We start from the raw sequence: 20,778 nt of genomic DNA, 5'->3' as shown, positions 1-20,778 counted from the left end.
CTCTGGTGTTTGGGGTCCCGCGTTCGATCCCAACCCCCGCCAAGTGAACTTTGTGGTGGACAAACACCGTGTGCGTGGGTTTCCTCGGGGTTCTCCCGTTTCCTTCCACTTTCTTCTTTCCACCATTTTCATTCATTTTCATTATCACCATCTCCTTTAGCCTAGCCGGCATAATCGTGGGACGTAAAACTCACAAATTTAATTTCATTTCATATTCTAAAATATTAAGAGGTTTAATTATTATTATTTTATTTTTTTCTTTCTATTTTGGTCAATATTGCAAAACATATCATCATCGTCATAATAATAGCTATTCTGCCATTATTGGCAGGTCACTTGCTGCAGCTGAGAAGCTTCGATGACTATGGTCCTCAGCTAGTCTCTTCGTCTTAACGTAGCAATTTTCTGTCTTAATATCTTTCTTCAACTAATATCTCCTTCGCCCCCTCCCTCTAGCACGTCCCTCATAACACAGTTCCTCCTCAGCCAATGTCCTCCTCTTCATTACATCTAAAATTCTTTTCTCCCCTACTGCTACTATTTCTAAAACCTTCGCATTCGTTTTCCGTTCAACCCAGCTGATTCTCTCCTTTTTTCTCCATGCCGACATTTCGAAAGTCTAACTGTTTCATCGTTTTTGCGTAATGTCCTTGTTTCTGCCCCATACAGTACATATTGGAATCAGTAAAACTAAATTTCAATATTTAATTGGGAGTTTGTTCAATACAAAGATGAGCTAATCGTGGTTAGAAAGAAAAAAATCTGACGCCTTTAGAGTGTAAAAATAATTTTGCAATTTATGGTATTTCAGTAATCTGTGCCGTCTTGGTTTTCTTTCATGCGTCTCACTGTCAGGGCTAGTCTCCCTAGTTTGGGAACCAGTGGAGTATTGGATCTGTTAAAACATATAAAAATATTACGAAATGTTGTGTTTTATCTTATAAGTAGTGAAGCGTGATCACCCATTGAAAAAAAAAAGTAAAGGTCATTGCCTATGTTGTACAGTATCATCACACTTACACGAAGGTAAAATATATTACATTTAGAAACATACATTGTATTTCCCTCACTATTGACGCAATGTAGGATTTATTATCCCTTATATCCAGAGTAAAATTTACTTATGAAAATCATAGATTTCTTAAAAGCAAAACTTGCAAGACTCTTGCAAGCAAGACCAAGACTGGGTGTGCAAGACCAAGACCAAGACCAAGACTAGGTGTGCAAGACCAAGACCAAGACCAAGACCGAGGGTTCCAGTGCAAGACCAAGACCAAGACCAAGACCGCATGTGCAAGACCAAGACCAAGACCAAGACCACCCGGGTCTTGGTCTTGGTCTTGCATTTGCTCATCACTAATTTATATTCATTTTTAAGGGTAACCATATATAAACTGGATTTAATTTTGAGATTTAAAATATGTTTGATAAAGTAAGTTATTATTATTATTATTATTATTATTATTATTATTATTATTATTATTATTATTATTATTATTATTATTATTATTATTATTATTACAACTAGTAGTAGTACTAGTGCTAGTATTGTTATTATTTTGCTATAATACTAAACAATTTACGAAATTATCTTTGGTGTTCAGGAAATCTGGGTTCGATTTCTATTGCAGTTAGTATAGATATATTAGTAAAACGAAAACATGATAGATAATTTGTCATGGAGATAACTTTTGTTTCGAATGGACCATAATAGAAGCCTCGAAACAAAATCTGTTGTGACACATGATAGCATTAGCTGTGTCCAATGTGGTGTAGTTGAGGGATTTGGTGTGTTAGGCTGACATTGTGAAGCAAAATCACCGGAGGTTAAGAACTGCGCCCGTGGATATACGATTAGCTTACGCGCCTTTGGCCAACACCACCTACTAGGGTGTTTCTTTGGCACAGGAGAGGCTCGTGTTCGATTTCCGGTGGGAGCTTATGTGGCTCGGATCCTACGTTAAGCTATAGGTCCACATGTCGTATAGCCTCGCTGTTGACAGGGATCCTAAACTCCCAATTAATGACCCAACTATCGGGGACTTCAGTCCATCTGAGGAACGTGTTTTTAACTGCCCTCAAAGTTCCTGTATGTTCGTGTTCCTGTCGGTTCTTGGACTACGGAGAACTTAGAATCGAAATGAATCAAGAGACAATTATCACTATTTGTTTCGCGTTAACTCTTCCCCTTATTCTCACAAGTAACAGTGCTTGTATGTGCAATCCAGGAGTGCACCCACTTGGGGAGTCCGTTGGGCCCGTTCCTCCTCCGAAACTTCCTAGTTCAAAATACATTTCTCAATAAAACTATACTTGCTTAACACGGAAATGATTGATGTAGCATGAAAATTTGATCTTATACTTCATCTGTACTCTTTCTCTTATAAAAACAATTTAGTTATATCATTCTTTTTCTCTGAAAATATAGGTGGCAGTATTTGACAATTACTTAACGTCTTTTCGGGTGCAGAATAATATTCGTCCAATACCACATAGACGTAGTGTCTTGTAGTATTTGACCTCTCCAACAAAAAGTTTCTGGGTGTGCGCCTGGTGCAATCTATTCATATTCTTGTACGCAGAACTGATGTATTAAATAGAAATAAGCATACTACCTTAAGAAAAAGTTGGGTGATTCTATAAACCAGCTATCTTGGTAGCAAGATAGTGCGATATCGTGAGTGTTCGTCGTTCATAATGGACTGTGCACCCGAGTATTAAACGAAATTCAAGCCGTGATCTCGGTTTGGATTAATAGTAGCTACGTCCCGTCCTTTATACCTTGGTATTGCGTGAGGACGCAAAACTTTTGTAATGATTAACATTCATATTCATCTAAGCCAGAATATTACTTGGTGATAATTTTTGATTACTAAATTTTGCTTTCTTCAATTCAAACAGAATGTCAGATCAAACTAATGCTAAGCTCATGCGATGTTAACAGTTGCTGGTGAGAATATTTGTTAAATCTGATAAATATTGTCAGACAGAACTGCGGGTTGTAAGAATAAACAAAACACAAATTAAATAAATCGCTTTAACTAATGGAAACTAACCTTGAACATGAAAACTGTTTGTGATCTTCTTCAAGCAAAGGTATAGTTTGTCAGTCACCGCCATGGCAGTGACCTAATTTCTAAGAAGCAAAAATTAATGGGAATCGATGATTGGCACTTACCGTGATCTTGCATCCTTGATGCAATTTGTGAAGAAATCGATGCATCGGAGGCCGCCGTAGACGACATTGCCTTTGTCACTCCGTTCATCTACAACCTTTGCTAAATCAAGGCGACAACGATGATGATGATGTGTATATAAGGGATTTAACAAAGAGTTTTGGCACAGTTTCCATCAGCGCTTTCAGTTGAACTGTTTTGTTTTATTCTGTTCTCTGCTTCTAGTGGCACTCTGTACCGAGTGATCAAAGATGAAGGCATTCCAATTTCAGTTGTTTTGTCTCAGTTTGTTGCTCGGTGCAACTTCTCATATATTTGCTCAAGATTCAACTGAGGTGAGTACACTCATAGTCTAAAAAAAATCAGCTCATACTTACAGTCGGTAATTGAAACTGCGGTATGTGCCCAGTAAATGACAATACAGTATTTGTTTTACGGACTTATCTTGAACTTCATTTTGAAACAGTGATTCGCGTATCATTCTCAGAAAAAAAAATTGTATTTCTCCCTTCTCTTCGCAATGTTTGAAATAGAAACGAAATAAAAGGAAACAGGTGATTAATAATTATGAAAGTATTAGAGAAATCAGGATAAGGGAAGAAACGATGTTAACCAACACAAGCCCACATGGCATAGGGTCGAACCAGAGACCGTAACAAAGTTTGGAGAAGCTGATGAACCTCATTAACAAAGTTCTTATATTTGTGTAACATATACCACAAAAATGACTTATAATGAAACAAGCATAACGTAGCAAGTCTATGGCATGTGACATGAAGTTACACTTTGAATTAGTAGCATGTGTTTGTTACTCGTACGAATCTCTACATAAAACCGTTCTTCTCATTCTAATTAAAATTCATTTCAAAATCTGATTGTTAAAAGATGTTTTGCTTATTTTATAAATATATTGAAGATGCCGCAAACGCTTAACTTGTAGACGGAAGAGAAGGCACGTTTTTGAGTATTGCAGATGGCGTTATGATAGAGGTATTTCCAATAATCTTAGTTCTTTCATGCCATTTTGTGAAGTGATACGGTACTACATATATATATATTAAAAATAAATTGATATATTGAACAGGCTTAAAAAATCCTGGGCGCCACACTGCCATGGCAACTGGAAATACGAGTCTGGTGTCTGGCTAAGTAAAGGCAAGAATATGCAAGACAATGTGTCAAATTGGATTTGTAAGCCTATTATTATGTTATTTGGTTTTCAGAACTGCCGAACAAGTAAGCAGAAGTCCTTCGAGCACTCACATTTAAGTATGGAGTCAAAGTTTTGATTTAACATTTTCCTTGTAGAGCCTAAAAAATTATGAGATTTACTGAATGTAGGAATGTGCCTGTCGAAATGTAAAGAAGAACTAATACTACATTACTCTTCATACAGAACATTTGCAACTCTCGTACTACTGCGCATTGTGTTATAGCAAAACTATGAAGTGAATATGTCATGTGATGCATATTGGAGGTTCAAATCTTCAATGGATTCACTTGAAATTTCTGAGTAGACCTACATATAAAAATCAAGAAAGTCATTTTCAACATGTATCTATTTCATCATTTAATGAATTGTCTAGATCGTTTATTTCAACAACATACTGAATTCTAATATTCAACTATTCATTCTTTCGCGTGTTGGATTTTCTAATTTGTCCACTTTCGGTTAATCATCTCTTTACATTAAATAAACAAGATACACAATAATCACGAAAATGAGAGGTAGGAGTAGAGAAATTCAATCATTAAAACTGCTTCAAAATTTCTAGCTCCTGTATGCATTCATCAAGTAATGAAAAGTATTGTATAAATATTGGTAGAAATCAATGATGCAAAGGAGTAAATCCAAATTGAAAATATTGTTCAAAAATTACAAACTTTGAAATTATCAATATACCACTTAAAAGGTGATAATATGACTTGAAGCCATCGTTGTATGGTATTTTCGAAACGTTTAATGTCGGTGTACAATATTCAGAAGAATTATTACGAAGAATTTTGAAGCAAATAGCTCTTTACTTCTAAGTTTAGTTAAAAACAGAGAAAGTTAATTTAGTTTAAAATCGTCATCGACATCATAAGTATTTTGCCATTTTTGGCAAGTCACTTGCGGCAACTGAGGAGCTTCCATGCTCTACGGTCTTCCGCTAACATATTCGTCTTCACGTAAGACTTTTCTATTTTGATGTCCATTAATTGTAGTTAATATCGCCCTCTTCCTCTCTTTCCTGCCATCATACCCTCTAGCACGTCCTTCATGATACAGTTTCTTCTTAGCCAATGTTCCAACCAGTTTCTTCTCCTCTTCTTAGTAATATCTAAAATTGTTTTTTCCTCCCCCATCTTTTTAAGATCTTCTCATTCATTTTCCGCTCGACCCAGCTAATTTTCTCCATTCTTTTCCACACCCACATTTCGAAAGTTTGCAGTCGTTTTTCATCATTTTTGAGTAATGTCCATGTTTCTGACCTGTACAGTACAATACTCGTACGATAAATGAAAATAATAAAAAATATTAATTCCAATTAGATTTGTTAGTAGTGTAGGTAAGATTTATTTTTCTTCATTTCTAGGTTACTGAACTGCAAAATGATGTTACTACGAGTGCACCAGTGACTGCGGCAGTCCAGGAAGAAGAACAGACTGAGGAACCACAGAATGAACAATGCTCATGCAGTACGTACACTGATTTATTTTTCCTCAAGGATATTAATAATTGTTGTATAATTAGTTAATTCGTAGTTAAAGGTACGCGTAAACTAAAGCATCGCTGTAAGGGAATTTAATTACTATACACTGTGAAATACCATTACCTCTTTTTTTTTTTTTTTGTCTAAGAGGGATACATTGACGCTTGCTTAATTAAACATAGGATTGCTTAATTGTTTGATTTGTGTTTAACATTCATTTCCAGCGCCAATGCTGAATGAGACAAGACCTACTTTTTAAATCACAACTCGGGTTTTCATCTCACTAGGAATCTAACTTGGGTCTACTCATGCAGAAAGCACGCATGTCGGTCACAAAGCAGATATCAAGCACGCATAATGATGACTACTTAGTACAGATTTGAACGAGCATTTTAAACTATAACTTTGACCAAATAAAAAGTATTAAGTTAAAATGGGATTCTGAATGCCTATTTAAATAATCACTGAAAAGAATGAACTTAACAGATATTCAGGACTTATAAAGTACATTGCTGTAGGATTGAATTCCTCTATGGCTGATGCTAAATTTCTATTCTTGTCACCGGAAAATGTTGTGCTTTAGTTCATGGTAGTTACCTTCAAGAAGTATGTTTACAAATAACTATAAACAATATATTGACAACATCAAGATTATTCTTAATCTCATGTCTTCAGCCATGCAACTAGTGGTGAATGCATACAGCTTTCACCTCGTAAACAAGGCATTTTGAACCCGTCGCAAATGTGATTGCTTTTCTTGTAAGTATTTTTTGTCATATTTTCTTTAAGACTGAAAGAATCATGGCTGATTAATATTACTGATGATTAGGATTAAGATTTCTGGGCTTTTGATATCTATGGCCATGTTAGTTGGTCACGTATGAGGGATGACGTTTCTCAGCTATCACACTATTCGTGGAGAGGAAGCGGAAGGGAAGGAAGGAAAAAAGAATTGGGGAAGAAAGAAAGCGGCCTGCGACCTCTATCTTGGTACCATCCTAGCATTTGTCTTGTGTGCATGAGAAAAACCCAGAAAAATCTCACTCAGGATAGCTGGTCTGAAAGTAACTTCTACACTTTTTTGACCGAGTGTCTCCACTGGGAATCGAACCCGGGACAGATCAATATTACTGATCATATTCTACACCATACATTATTTATGGGTTCATTACCCAAACAGAAATGTTCTGAAAACAGTACTCATCTAGTTTTACTGTTATGAAATTCCAGTGTGTGGACTTGCCAATCGCAAGCATAGGATAGTAGGTGGAAATATCACGCAAGTGAACGAATTCCCTTGGGTAGCAGCTCTTACCAGATACGGAAGATTGTACTGTGGAGGTGCTCTCATTACCAACAAACATATCTTAACTGCAGCTCACTGTGTACAAGGGTAAGTTCATTAACGTTTTATTTATGTTGTTTCATTCCTAAATTTCGTAAAAATTGTGACAATACATAAGGTATTATTACAGTAAAATAAAAGAGTACAAATTCACTTGATTAGTTGAATTTGAATTGTTGGCATTAAAATAAATAATTTTGGCAGTAGTACTTACGTTTGTTAACTAAACTAAGAAAATGATTTTGTGACGATATATAACAGATGAAAGTGATTTACATATTTGCTTTATAACAAAAGTAAATTCTGTGAAGTTCTGGAGAGAATTACATTATTTATTAATTTCATTTCGAAATACGTAATTATTGTATCACCGACTTCGTGTACACTTTTGTGTTGAAAATGAGAGATCAAAATAGAATAGTTTGGAAATAAGACATTAACATGCAGTAGCATAGACGAGACAGATATTTAGGTGGAAGGAGTGGTTAGTGAACTTTATTTTCAACTGCTGTAATATAGTTAAATTGGTAAATACTGTAGAAAGCTATCTCTTTAATTTGAGAGGGGGAAGTTGCTAAACCCGTGAATTCCCTGCTTACTATATAGTTTTACACGTATTTTGTTGCTCTTACATCTTGAAAAATGTAATTGTCTGTCAAATTCTTTATTTCCAACTAATTTTCGCTTTAAAATTAATGGAATGTTAGAAGTTCTCAGTAATACTTAAATATTGCAATAGTAACTTAAAATTTTATTTTATCGTTTAATAATTACTTGTCTTGTTTGGGTTGTCCCCAAAAGTCAGTGTCCACCCTGTTTGCGTAATAACGATGCTAATGAGGTTACTAAACCAGTAGAATAGAGGTAAAATAGCTATTTCTTTTTTCTTGTGGTTCACAAAGGTATATGAGGAAACTAGAACTGGGGAACTGAAGCGGAAGAATGGGTTAAGAGTTCGGATTAGGAATACTAAATATACAATATATGAATAATTATATTTCTATTAGCCATATATTCACTTGCAGTGATTAAAATTCCTCCAATACTAAGCTCCCTGACTTATTATAGCATTGAAAATCAAGATGAACTCGTAGTATTAGTGTCACAGACTTATTTTCTGTAATCTGAACCAGGCAACTACTTGGGAATGGCTTGCAAGTCAATCAAATAAAAATAAAAGCAATGCAACTTGTTCATTCTTGTTACTAAAGATCTGAATAATATTGTTGGTGTGCTGAAAAAGTCAAGTATGCGCTATACTGAGTAAAAGTAAGGACGTTTATTTAAAAATAAAATAATACACATATTACATACAACTCATATATGTTTAGATCCATTAACAAATATAATTTTCAGAAATTTCCGTGTCTAAATGATTTGAATTCTTACATTCGATCTATAAGAACTAGGTTCGCCTTTCAGTAAGAACTCATTTGATTTATATCTCATGAAAACTTGTAGACTCACCTTTCACATAGCTTCAGTACTGACAAACATTCAACCTTAAAATACACAATTAGTTTTCAATATTATTTCATAGTCGTAGCATTTTTTTTTTTTTACAAGAACACAATATAACGAAATTACGAAAATTGACAGCATGTAACAATGTAATAGGTTACGCTAAAGTTCTCGTCAATTAAACCAACAATTGTTAGTAATATAATTATGACATTGTAATTATTTCTAAGGTTACTAATACACCAAAGTTTACTAATACATCTTGCTTAAAAAAAAATACTCAACCATACTGTACGCTTCATTTTTAGTTTCCGGATTGAGACCCTGAAAGTAGTCCTGGGAGAGCATGATCTTATTTTGAAGAATGAGTCGGACACCATCAGCATCAAAGTTGCCAAAGGTATTCCTCATAGCGATTTCTCACCCTTCACTTTCGACAATGATATCGCCATATTGGAATTGGAGAAACCTGTCGAATTTAGCAGGATCATCAGACCCGCTTGTTTGCCAGAATCAAGTAAGTCTCAAATTGTTTATTGCTTCATAACTATTTCAAATTATTTAGGTATAATTTACGTTCATTACAATATAGCTAACCATATATACTAATGCATGGAAATAATGTTTTCTTTTAGTTTTAAAATGTTATACATGAATTAGACCATTACTTTAGTTTTATTGCAATTTACTTTATTGAAGTTTAATAAAAATAACCAAGGGTGTATTAGGAACATAATTTTAGATAGGCTCACTTCCTGCTCACTTATATGTATGCACAATATTTTCTTGAATAATCACAGTAGGAAATAGTGATTATTACTTGTGAACATACACATATAAACTATTGAAAAATTATAAATTTAATAATAAATTCAGGATAAATGACATAGAATACAATAATCTAATTATAAATTAATATCTTAGAGATATTTAAATTTGGACAAAGCTAAAAAAGACTGATTTAGGTTAGTTTGATACATACATACAGGTTAAAGAAACATATATTACAAATTACTAGTAGACTTAAAGAAGACTAAAACAAAGGAGAAATTTCAAGAAACACGAAACAAATTATAACTGAAATGTGCTACGTTTATATTTTTCAAAATATGTCTACCCGCTAAAGACGCCTCTGAAAGTAGCATTATGCAAAACATTTCCGATTATTGAAACAGGGATGTTAAAATATTGTTAGTTACGGAGAGTTCTAATTCACAGGTAGTACCAATTACACCAGCAAGATGGCTATAGTTGCTGGATGGGGACGCACATCTGAGAGAAAGCCTCCTTCCAAGCAGCTCCGCAAGGTGGCAGTACCTATTCTCTCCATGGAAGAATGTCGTGACTCTGGGTATGGAAAGTCCAGAATTACAGACAACATGATTTGCGCTGGCTACAAGAAGGGACAAAAAGATGCTTGTCAGGTTTGTTTAGTTTTAAATTTTGTCATGATATAGTATGTAATATCAAAATAACACATAGACATTGTGTGTACATAACTAAATCGAAATTGGTCACTTATATTCATTTACGATGCAAATGTAGGATGATTTTTAGGTTTAAATATTATAACTAAAATAATAACCTTAGTTAATCAGGATTTGGTTTATAATATCACACCTGTCTCCAATTTTAAGAGTCATTCGCGTTAACTTGGATTATTAATAATTTTTTCTTCGTGTTGAAAGACAGTATTTATTATATTTTTATTTATACATATTTCTGGGCATTGCTGGCATCTATGGCTTTAAGCCTTTCACGTATGAGAAATGACACCCTTTAGTAAGCACACTATTCTGGGAAGAGGAAAGGAGTAAAGAAATGGGAACGGAAGGAAGCGGGCTGAGATCCGTGTGTTAGGCACCATCCCTGAGTTTGACTAGTGTAAATTATTAAAACCTAGGAAAAATCTCATAATAGCTGGCAAGGAATAACAGTTACAACTTTTCAACCTTTCGTCCCACTGGGAATATTTTATTTCTTTCATACCATCATATAGCTTCGGATGGCCTACTTGTTTTGTGATCTGATTGAAATTTTGGTCTTTTTCTAAAATCTATAGATGTTCTATAGATTGCTTTCAATCCCTTATTTGCACTTCCAGCACTATAACGTATAAGAATACCAATACCAATATACAGTATCTGGGACATCTCTAAAAAGAATGAGCAATGGAAAATATTATTCATATTTTCTTTCTATTTACCATTATTTAGGTTTATGTGGCAAGTATTTCAAAGTGATAAGTGCTCGATGACAAATAGACAGATAAAAAAGAAACCAATTTTGTGAATATTTAGTTTATTTTTCGCTAACGAACCGTTCACGATCGATCAAAATAGACGTGACGATTTCTTTGTGGACCATTGATTGGCACAGTATTTTAAAATTGTAAAATTTCGCGATACACCTGTTCGAAATCATTGATGAAGTATATAATATTGCTAAATGTACCATACATAAATAATTGAATTACTTATGAAATTTATCAAGGAATATCGTAAAGTGTTTATAATTTAAAGCTGGTACCATAAAGAAGAAATATGAAATTGATTTTTAATATTTGAGCATTTATATACCTTTACATATTACCAATAGTGTGCGCTGCAGTAAGTAAAAATTTACTAACATCTCTTGATGTTTCTTCTAATCCAGGGAGACAGTGGAAATTCCATGCATATTTACAGAGAAGATGGTTCCGCTGAAGTTATAGGTAAGTTTTTTTTTTTACCTAATTAATTTCTATCATTATTACTGTTACTGTATATGCTTTGACACATAGCAGTGATTTACACTTTATTCTTTCTCTCCACTCTACATCCACTTCAGCATGGGACTATTCTTAGTTTTACTTTTCAGTCTTGTTTTGTAATCACTTTGTCGAACGGCCTAATGCTATTGGGTTAAGGCTTGAAAAGCAAGTCTGTTACACGTTTTAGAGTACCCTTCAGGGCGTGGGTGTTCTGTGTTGTACCTTTACAGTTTATTTCATTACTGTGATTCATTTCCCCTTATCTTCTTTAGCCTAATGATCACAACCGTGTGACGTAAACCTCTAACACAAAATAAAGATTTCTGTAATGTTGTCATGTTATTTATAGTTGAAGTACATATGTACTCCGTACATACTACAAAGTAATAGTTAACCTATAACTGGTTTAGAATGTTCCTTGAATTAATTTCTCCGATAAGTTTGAAAAAGGAAAACTTTTTAGCCTTTTTTCTTGTTATTCCCTCATTTTATTTCACTATATCTTCTTGATTTTAATTATCTCCAATACTATTTTGCTTCTGTAACACGTCTTTATTAGTGTTCTATTCTACCAAGCTATTTTCTTCATCCTTCTCTAAGAGGGAGAGGGGCACCGCAACTCAGAGATATAGCGCTCACTCTAGGTAAGACTGATCCCTGTGTAGCGGACAACATCTTCCGTGGGTTTCCAGTTTCCTCGCACACTCTCACTTAACCAATTATTTCATAATTATTCACTTTCATCACATCTTTTGTTTCTTTAGCCTACAGCGCTTAACCATGAGATATGACACATTTATTTTTTTTAGTTCTTTTCTATATCCACATTTTAGTCTTTTTGTTCCTTTTATTTTCGTTGTTACTACTAACTACTTCAACTAAAATATTTAATAGCTCTATTATTTACTATTAAACTCTGTTTAAGAACCCAGAAAATGATTTTACTTTCCTTTTCCTAAACATTTTCCTTGTAAATACGAGTTTTCTTTTCCTCCTCATTTAAGCAATCTTTCGATTCATTTGATGCAGCTTTCCACCTTTCCTTATCCTAAGCCAGATTTTTCACTTTTATTTACCTTTTCTTCTTTACAACCTGTATTATGAGGTTCGTATTTTTTAATCGCGGCCTCCTCTGCTACTTTTTCTTCTGTTATTCCCTCCATAAGTAATAGCATGATTCTTCTGTGTTTCACATTGTGTTCCAATCATCGTATTTCTCTTTTAAAAAAAATAGTTTGCAATATATTTCATTTCCCCTCTTACTATTTCCATCACCTTTTCGCTTAATACCTTATCTACCCATCTAATTTTCACCATTATTCTATGGAACTAAGTTATATTTTAAAGTCTTCCGTTCTCAGCTTTTCCTCTTCTCGTAGAATCCATGCTTTACATCCATAGAATGTCACATTTCATACAAATTCTTTCATCAGTCTTTTGTTCAATATTATGGCGACGTTACTTTATAGATTTTCTCTTCTTTTTTTCCCCTGAGCTTACACTTTGTTTTCATCTCTTATTGCTTATTATTTTACCCCTTAAGTAACAGAATTGCTTCATCTCTGTCACCAAGTGATCTTAATTCTTCTTGTTCTTCCTTACGCATGTGATAACTTTTTGTTTTGGTGAACACGATATCTTATTATTCATATTCTACATTTTATTTCTGTCTTTATAAGATTTATTTTTTTTAAAGCTATATTTTGTATTGGTCTTCATTGTCTTGTTCTTCCCTATCTAGGAATCGTATCTTGGGGAAGAGGCTGTGCTCGACCAAACTTTCCTGGCGTCTACACTCGAGTAGCTAACTACTTGGATTGGATCAAGAAAAACACAAAGAGCGGTTGTTATTGTTCTCCATCAGAACGTAGCTGGCTCAACTAAGGATCTCATTACAGAAATCTGATACGCGTGCTACTAAATTCTTGAGATGCCACTTTAGATGGATTCTCAAGAACTTGACTGATATCTACCTCACTAAAACCAAGCACTCTATAATTATATAAAACAATAATTTGTTAAAAAATGATGAAAATTATTTCTAAATGCACTTCTTGTATTGTGTTGTCTTATTTATTTTTTAATTTATTAAAGATTGTTGTATTTGTATATATATATATTATGTAATACAATTCATTGATGTAAATAAATATTTAACACAGTTGCAAATACACTTTAGTTTGCTTCAGATTTCCTAATTTTTAAAAATTCCTTTATTTAAATAGGATTTTTCTATATTCAACCAAACAGAAGGAAAGCTTGTGAAAGTGAATTTTATTGATTCAAAAAAGATGTTCCTTTGTTATGTCCTGTAGGTTAAAGGACACGAGTGAATGACTGTGAAACAATTTATGTAATGAGAATGGAGGAGGAAAAACAAGAGAACTCCGAAAAAAAAATGTATGGACACGATATTGTCTTCAATAATATAGGTTCATGTGCAGAACACGCCTGACTGGTTCATATTAGCTTTCCTGTGTGATATAATTTGAACTAGAATATCAAATTACTGAAACTTGCAACGTTTATTTTAAAATAATAACTGTGTGACAGTTTCGCCAAATAACTGAACATATTAGCTTCGTCAGACATCAGACAGTATCTGGTGAAGCCAATACGTTCAGGTAGATGGCGAAACTGCCACACAGTTATTATTTTAAAATAAACGTTGCTTTATTCAATAATTTGCTTTTCTAGTTCAAGAACAAACCTGTGTAAAATAAAGATATGACGCATACGTATGTCTCACGTTAAGGGATTTCGTTATATACTCTATATTGTAAATATTTTGTGTGCATAATTAGTAGCAATAGTAGTAATATCATAGTACAAACAAGGATCAAAACTTAGGAAATATTTTAACATCAGTCTGATTCGAGTATCTAAAGTTACTTATTTATCCCTTTTCTAACTTCGTTACTTGACTCATGCAATAGTTTTAAATGCGTTTCAATTATTTTCATTCACTAATATCACATAATAAAATACATGTATATATTTATTTTAAGACCAAAACAAAATAATTTGTAGAAACTGATTTAAAATGAATCAAATCATTCTTTGATTCATTTTATATTAGTTACTATCTATCATTCCTTTATAAATTGAGTCTAAATATTAAAAATAATATACCAGAAATAAATCGATTAGTGTAACTCGTAGCAGTAAATTTAAACCTAAGTCAAATATTTCTATTACACAGTATTTTAAAAGTTTCAAAACGCCATAAGAGTGTGGATAAGATTTATTTATGTAAGTTAACACTTTATATAAGTAATACTAGTAGATTTAAATCCTAATCAAGTATTGCTGTTTTGTACTACATATAAATATTAAAAGTAGACTTTAATAGTAGTAAATTTTAATAAAATTCATTCTATTTAAGACAATCTTTGTTTTTATTTTAATTACATGGCCAATATATCAAGAATTGTTGCTCGTATTTTGAGGCGGTTTCCATTAATTGAATCAGACAATACTAAGGTTTATACATATAAAATATTTATAAAACTATATTTATTTGCTTTTATAAAGATTAAATAATTCCTGGTACGCCTGAGGAAACGTATCCTAAAATATAGCGCAACCAGAAATTCAACTGTGTAAGGCGGGTTGCGTACAAACAAGGGGGTATGAACCCTTTTTAGAAAGTTTTCTCCAATTGATTCAATACTAGTGATGGATGTTTAAGTCATTGATGATGTCATAACTATTTACATGCCAGTCTTGCTCATCTTTTTCCAGAATATCATGCACTTTTTCTGTGATTGGTCGCCCGCTGCGAGGAGCATCTTGCACATAGAAATTTCCAGAAAGAAAGCGACTGCTTTACTAATTTTTGTGTCGATGTTACCGGTTTGAAGCGCTTAAGTATTCGCAGCCTACTAACAGGGAACCTACAGGAAGTCACGATGACCCTTGGTTTATCATGATGGCCCTTCCAATTTAAATCTACCTAGGTAGTTTCAAGAATCGGAGCTTTGATCCCAGGTCATTTGAGTTCGTGACGGACGACATCAAGAGAGAGAGAGAGAGAGAGAGAGAGGAAGGAGAGAGATTAAGATATTGGGAGAGAGGAATACATTCACATTGGAGGTTGGAATTAGAAAAAACGAATGATCAGACAACTTCCGTATTCGGAAGAAAAATTGTGATTTTGTAAAGCATGAGAACCAAAGTTTCATTACACCCGCAGTTGTCGAATTAAAGCGGAAAACTCTTTCTGGAACATCAGATGATTGAGCAGGGAGAGAAAGATCTTACCATTTGAAGAATGAAGAATTTTTTAAAAAATCACAGCCATCGGAGATGAGTTTTTTAAACAACAACAACAACAACAATCTCTCGGTTATGAAGCCACGACAATATCCAATCATCCACGGAGAATGCTACTTGACAAGCCGTGTTTTTCTCTGTTATTTCAAAAAAATGATATGAAATCTTAACTTTTACGTCCCACGATAATGCCAATTAGGCTAAAGGGGACGGTGATGATGAGGTATGAATGAAGAAAGTGAGAGAAAACGGTAGAACCCCGAGAAAACCCACGCAGATGGTGTTTGTCCACAACAAAGTTCACGTGGCGTGAGCTGGGATCGAACTAAGGACCCGATGATATCTCAAGAATGTCAAAATTTTCGGAAGACAGAAATTGGAAGTATGCTGTTATTCCTGTTAAGAGTAGTTATTTATTTTAAATACTCAAACGGTCAAAGCAATGTTTAAGATGAACGGTAGGCAAGAAATTGCAGCGTTTGAAGTACTACAAGGTCTCTCAAGTAATCATTCTCACCCAACAATTAGGGATTTAGACAAGGTATATACAGGGGGTTAATGAACTACACCGACAAACTTTAAGAGGAAATTCACTACATGAGGGCAAGAGATATAAACTTTGAGATCTGAGTCACCCATAAGTACTAATTCATACACAAGTAGCGTATGAATCTGGATAATTCTGGAAAAAGAAAGAAATTTGAAATTCCACAGAAATATAGGTATTCGATATAGGTCCTAAGTAAAAATTCTAAAAAAAAATGTCAACTTTACCATTTAATCGAGAATAACAGGGAAACGGGTACGTTAAAATTGCATATGTCACTTACGAAAACCAATCAAAATTTTAGAAAGTACAAGTACTTCCTAACAGTGGAGATCTTGAACTTGATAAGGAAAAATACAGATTAAATATTCATCACTATCACTACTTGATATAAGACCAAAGTAATGATTTATCTGGTACTTTAGATATTAAGCGGATCACTGTAATTGTTTTCAAAAAGTGGTTATATCCTATCAAACACGTAAATGCGAGAAGTTCTCATGTATTTGTAAGTACGTTCGGCCAGGAAAGGAATATACATTTTGAAACGATACCAAGTTCTATTGAAATCTGGAAATCGGAAATTAAAAATTGTAACTTTAGTGCTGAGAACAACTTATCAGGCAGAAGCTTCTCGCGGCAATATTGTATAGAACTAAAGTTGCAAAATATCATTTTCCAATTCTCGGATTTCAATAAAACTTAACATCATTTCCAATACATGTACTTTACTTGACAACTCTGAGTGATAAATGTACGAGAACTTGGCTCTATTTTTCAAATTTATTTCTTTAGTGGGATTATATTTCCTGTACCCTTTCATGAAAATAGTTTTGTGAGAGTATACATTTTCTGAAAAAATCCAGTAGTGCTGGTATCTGTTTTAGATGTCCTGACATACGTTTTTCGTGTATTTGAACCAACAAAAACTTTTCGAGATGGCACTAAGTCAAGTACATTTGACTCCGCGTTTGATTAAATTGTTGGTCGTTTCCCGGTGCTCTTTTTCCATTCAGAAAGCGCGGTTGCCTGGTCATAATAATGAGAACGATTTTGGTCTTTTTCGCCAACTGTATTTCGTTCCTCGTAACCACATCTAAATAATTTGTACGTACTTTAATATCCTTCAGAATAGTCATATCTGTTTAATAGATTATTATTATTATTATTATTATTATTATTATTATTATTATTTGTAAACGTACACAATACAATCACTTCAAACTGCAAGTAGCTATGTTACAAGACGATGTAACCATTACTATTCTCCAAAATCTGATATTTATGAGATAGCCGAGGCATGTGCCAAAATTTAACATAATTTGGGTAACATAACACACAGTCATTAATACATTCATTTTTTACTGTGCAATTTATAAAATTTAAAGAAATCAAAGAGATAAAACTCATATGTTTCGATGTGTTTCGTATGAAAACAATTATAGTCTTCGATGAATAAGCAGTACCTAAGACACTTTCAGGAATTCAAACAACATTTCATATAATTAAAGAAAAGGAACAGAAAAAAGACATCCAAAAATATCCGTCGCTCAGAGGCGGACCAAGGCAAAATTTTCACCCGGGCAGTGGCTTTTTTGGTGCCCCCTTAGTTCTAGCCTATATTTTACACTTTATTACAGTAATTTTAATATTTTAAACCCACTTTTCAAACAGAAAAATTAATACTCAAATACAAGATATAGGTATATTTAGTACTTAAAAAATACATTACTATCGATTACATTGTGTTTTATTATTATTATTATTATTTATGTAACGATATGTATAAACAGAAACAATACCGAAGAGCATTTATTAAATACTACTAGTGGTGACATCTGTACTGCTATCTCCTAGACATTACTTTCAACAAAGGCCGACAGTTTGGCGCGGCTGTGTCGTTTCTAAGAAATCAAAAGTAAGTGCTGTATATAGAGTAGTTCGGGGGGAACTGACCAAAGGGGTGAAGGGAATAGAATTAAGGTTAATGATATATGGCAACAAAGCATGATCAGAGCTGACCTTTCAAACTCCCTGTGTGTGCAGTAACGGGTTTGAGGCTGACGAATAAGATAGGTACAGAGGAACGAAGGGAACTATTGAATGTAGCGAGCACGATCAGCAGAGAAGAGTAGTAGATTTGTAGCTTTTTTGTTGCTATTGTAATACGAAACAGTAAGAAATTAGGGCAATTCTTTCCTGAAATTATCGTGTTGTACTCAATACTTCCACAGCAGCATGAGGCGATTATTAGGGACGCATGAATATAGATGTGCCTCAATATTGCGAACATAAAGTTACAATTTTTTTTAAGCGACAAGGTGTGGTGAAATGACCAACATATTTTGGGGTGATGTGAATAGTCATGTTAATCATTCCATATCGTGTGTATGTATGCTCCTCCGAATACTAACACATACCGAACACTGCCCATCCGGAACATTTTTTTTTCTGAAAGGAAAACTGCTTCAAACCATAGTCTCGTATAGGATAAACCTGGAATCAAGACCTAATGGGAACTCAAATATTGTGCTCCTTCTTGGAAGGTCAGACAACTCAATGCCCCCGGGACGGTATTTTGGACACGATCACGGATTAGTATGTCTATTTGCTTCATAAGTTACAAAGTAGAAACTGGATGCAGTTAGCTAAGGATAGAAGTCAGTGGAGAGCTTTTGTGAACGCGGCATTGAACCTCCGGGTTCCATAGGCCATAGAGTTAATTAGTTAGTTAGTTATTTGCTTCATAAGCATTTCTACGACAATAGCTTATGTACACTTATGTCCAAAATTGTTGTCGCATGTCTTTAGAAATTACATAAATAGAAATAACTCTCTTTCTTGTGATAGAAAATGTCGCATTTCTTCTTCGAAATAAGCAGAAAAACAAAACACATATTTCCAAAAAATATTTCAATAAAAAATTAAGAAATAAGCAAGTTATAATTAAAAAAAAAGAAATCTACGAAACTTTCATCGAAAAATTCTAAGTTCCATTTTCGTAAACGTGGCAAACGCGCAGCGAAATTTACAAAGAGGGAGGGAATTTTATGCTTTGTTAGAAATACAACGTAAATCTGTCATAAGGTTAGCTATTATACATGTAGCACAGCTCTAACAATCATCGCTATTAAGCATTTTACATTTAAACAAAGGACTAAAGAGAAATAAGCTACAAAATGTGCGAAGCGATCAGGCATTTTGTGTTAGTGGGTTCGTTATATGCATCTGCCAAGGTGCTGTCCTTACCCTGCCTTTGTACAGTAGTCGGTTAAAGCTTGCTCGTTATATACTTTATTTTTCCACGGTCATCACTTCGAATCCTATACCCTATAGTAACTTTTTTTTTTTTTTTTTAGAAAAGCTTGATTCTGTGAATTCCTTAAGGAACAATGTTTTGTTCTAATAATGCTTTTCATTCTAGTTTATTTGAATATTTCCAAATAATTTAGAATTATGTCTTTAAAAACATTAAAATTGTCAAGAATTTTATAAAAAGCGGCGGAAGCTTAATTTATAATCATTTTCATAACCGAAATGAGAAACTTACAAATAGTGGAATTTTAATTAACATATGACTAAACTTTCATAAAACAGTAATTAAATAAAACATTTACTCCGCATAGTTTCTGCAAGTAATATGTAGGAAATAGACAGAAATAATGAACGTAAACTATTAGATGTCGATTAAAAATAAGTAGGGATAGTTCTAAAGCCAAGTAGAAAATTCTCTCTGCTTCATGAAAATAATAAACATTTTACAAAAATAATGGTATTTTTGCTGTATCGGAAATTTGTTTAGTGAATAAATAAATACGATTACATAATGCAATCACTCTGACTCGATAGCTTGAAGAGAAACTGTATTGGCCGCGATCCTGTGCGGCCTAGCGTGTGCGCCTGTGGGTCGTGTAGTCTCAGATTCGATTTTCGTTAGGGGATCATTAAAACTTTATTTTAACTAGCATTTATTTAGGTTGATGATCCGTCTCCTTTAGCCTAAAGAACTTAATCGTGGAACGTGAAACTAATTTTTCGTTATTGTTCATTTCATTTTTAAATGGAATTGTAACAACACGATTCTGCTCTCTCTTGTCACTAAATTTATATTTGCCTTTCTTGTTTGATGTGTGCGTCTGTGTGTGTCAAAATATTCCACTGAAAGATAACTGCAATTCCTGTAAGTGTAAAAAGCGCTTGAGAATAACAGAAAAGATAAGTTATTTGATTTTAAGGGATTGTCAAAATTCAATCAAGCGAGCCAGTGAAATTTGTCGTGTAGAATGTACGGGGTTGGGGAACGGCGGTAATTGCCACAAGATCCTAATTAAATGGTCAAAGCAAGGAAGTAATTTAACTGTTTACAATGAATTTTGAACATACGCAGTTAACACGTGGATTGACTGGGATAGCTTTTATCATTCACTGTTTTTTTGGGGGGGGAGGAAAGGGGCGTAAATATTTCCCAAATAACATTTTCATAAGCTTATTCTTCTTGTGTGGAGAATGGAAATTGTAATTAGTTG

At 33.7% G+C, this 20,778-nt stretch overlaps 1 protein-coding gene across 1 annotated transcript; it reads left to right on the top strand.

The window, feature by feature from the left end:
* Positions 1-3,360: 3,360 nt before the first annotated feature.
* Positions 3,361-13,558, top strand: LOC145686420 (trypsin-1-like). Its single transcript, XM_081759713.1, has 7 exons — positions 3,361-3,511; positions 5,756-5,858; positions 7,103-7,265; positions 8,987-9,195; positions 9,897-10,102; positions 11,334-11,391; positions 13,172-13,558. Exons 1-7 carry the CDS (start codon positions 3,428-3,430, stop codon positions 13,312-13,314), a joined length of 966 nt encoding a protein of 321 aa, XP_081615839.1. The 5' UTR covers positions 3,361-3,427; the 3' UTR covers positions 13,315-13,558.
* The last annotated feature ends 7,220 nt before the right edge of the window (positions 13,559-20,778 follow it).

The sequence above is a fragment of the Thermobia domestica genome, chromosome 5, assembly GCF_964235325.1.
Source record: "Thermobia domestica chromosome 5, izTheDome1.hap1.1, whole genome shotgun sequence".
In the NCBI taxonomy this organism is placed as follows: Eukaryota; Metazoa; Arthropoda; class Insecta; order Zygentoma; family Lepismatidae; genus Thermobia; species Thermobia domestica.
Note: the sequence above shows the minus strand (reverse complement) of the source record. Positions and strands in the feature narration are given on the sequence as shown.

Coding starts and splice junctions, on each gene's coding strand:
- LOC145686420 (XM_081759713.1), top strand. CDS start 3,428: ATGAAGGCATTCCAATTTCAGTTGTTTTGTCTCAGTTTGTTGCTCGGT. Junction 7,266..8,986: donor GCAGCTCACTGTGTACAAGG/GTAAGTTCATTA, acceptor CTTCATTTTTAG/TTTCCGGATTGAGACCCTGA. Junction 10,103..11,333: donor GACAAAAAGATGCTTGTCAG/GTTTGTTTAGTT, acceptor CTTCTAATCCAG/GGAGACAGTGGAAATTCCAT.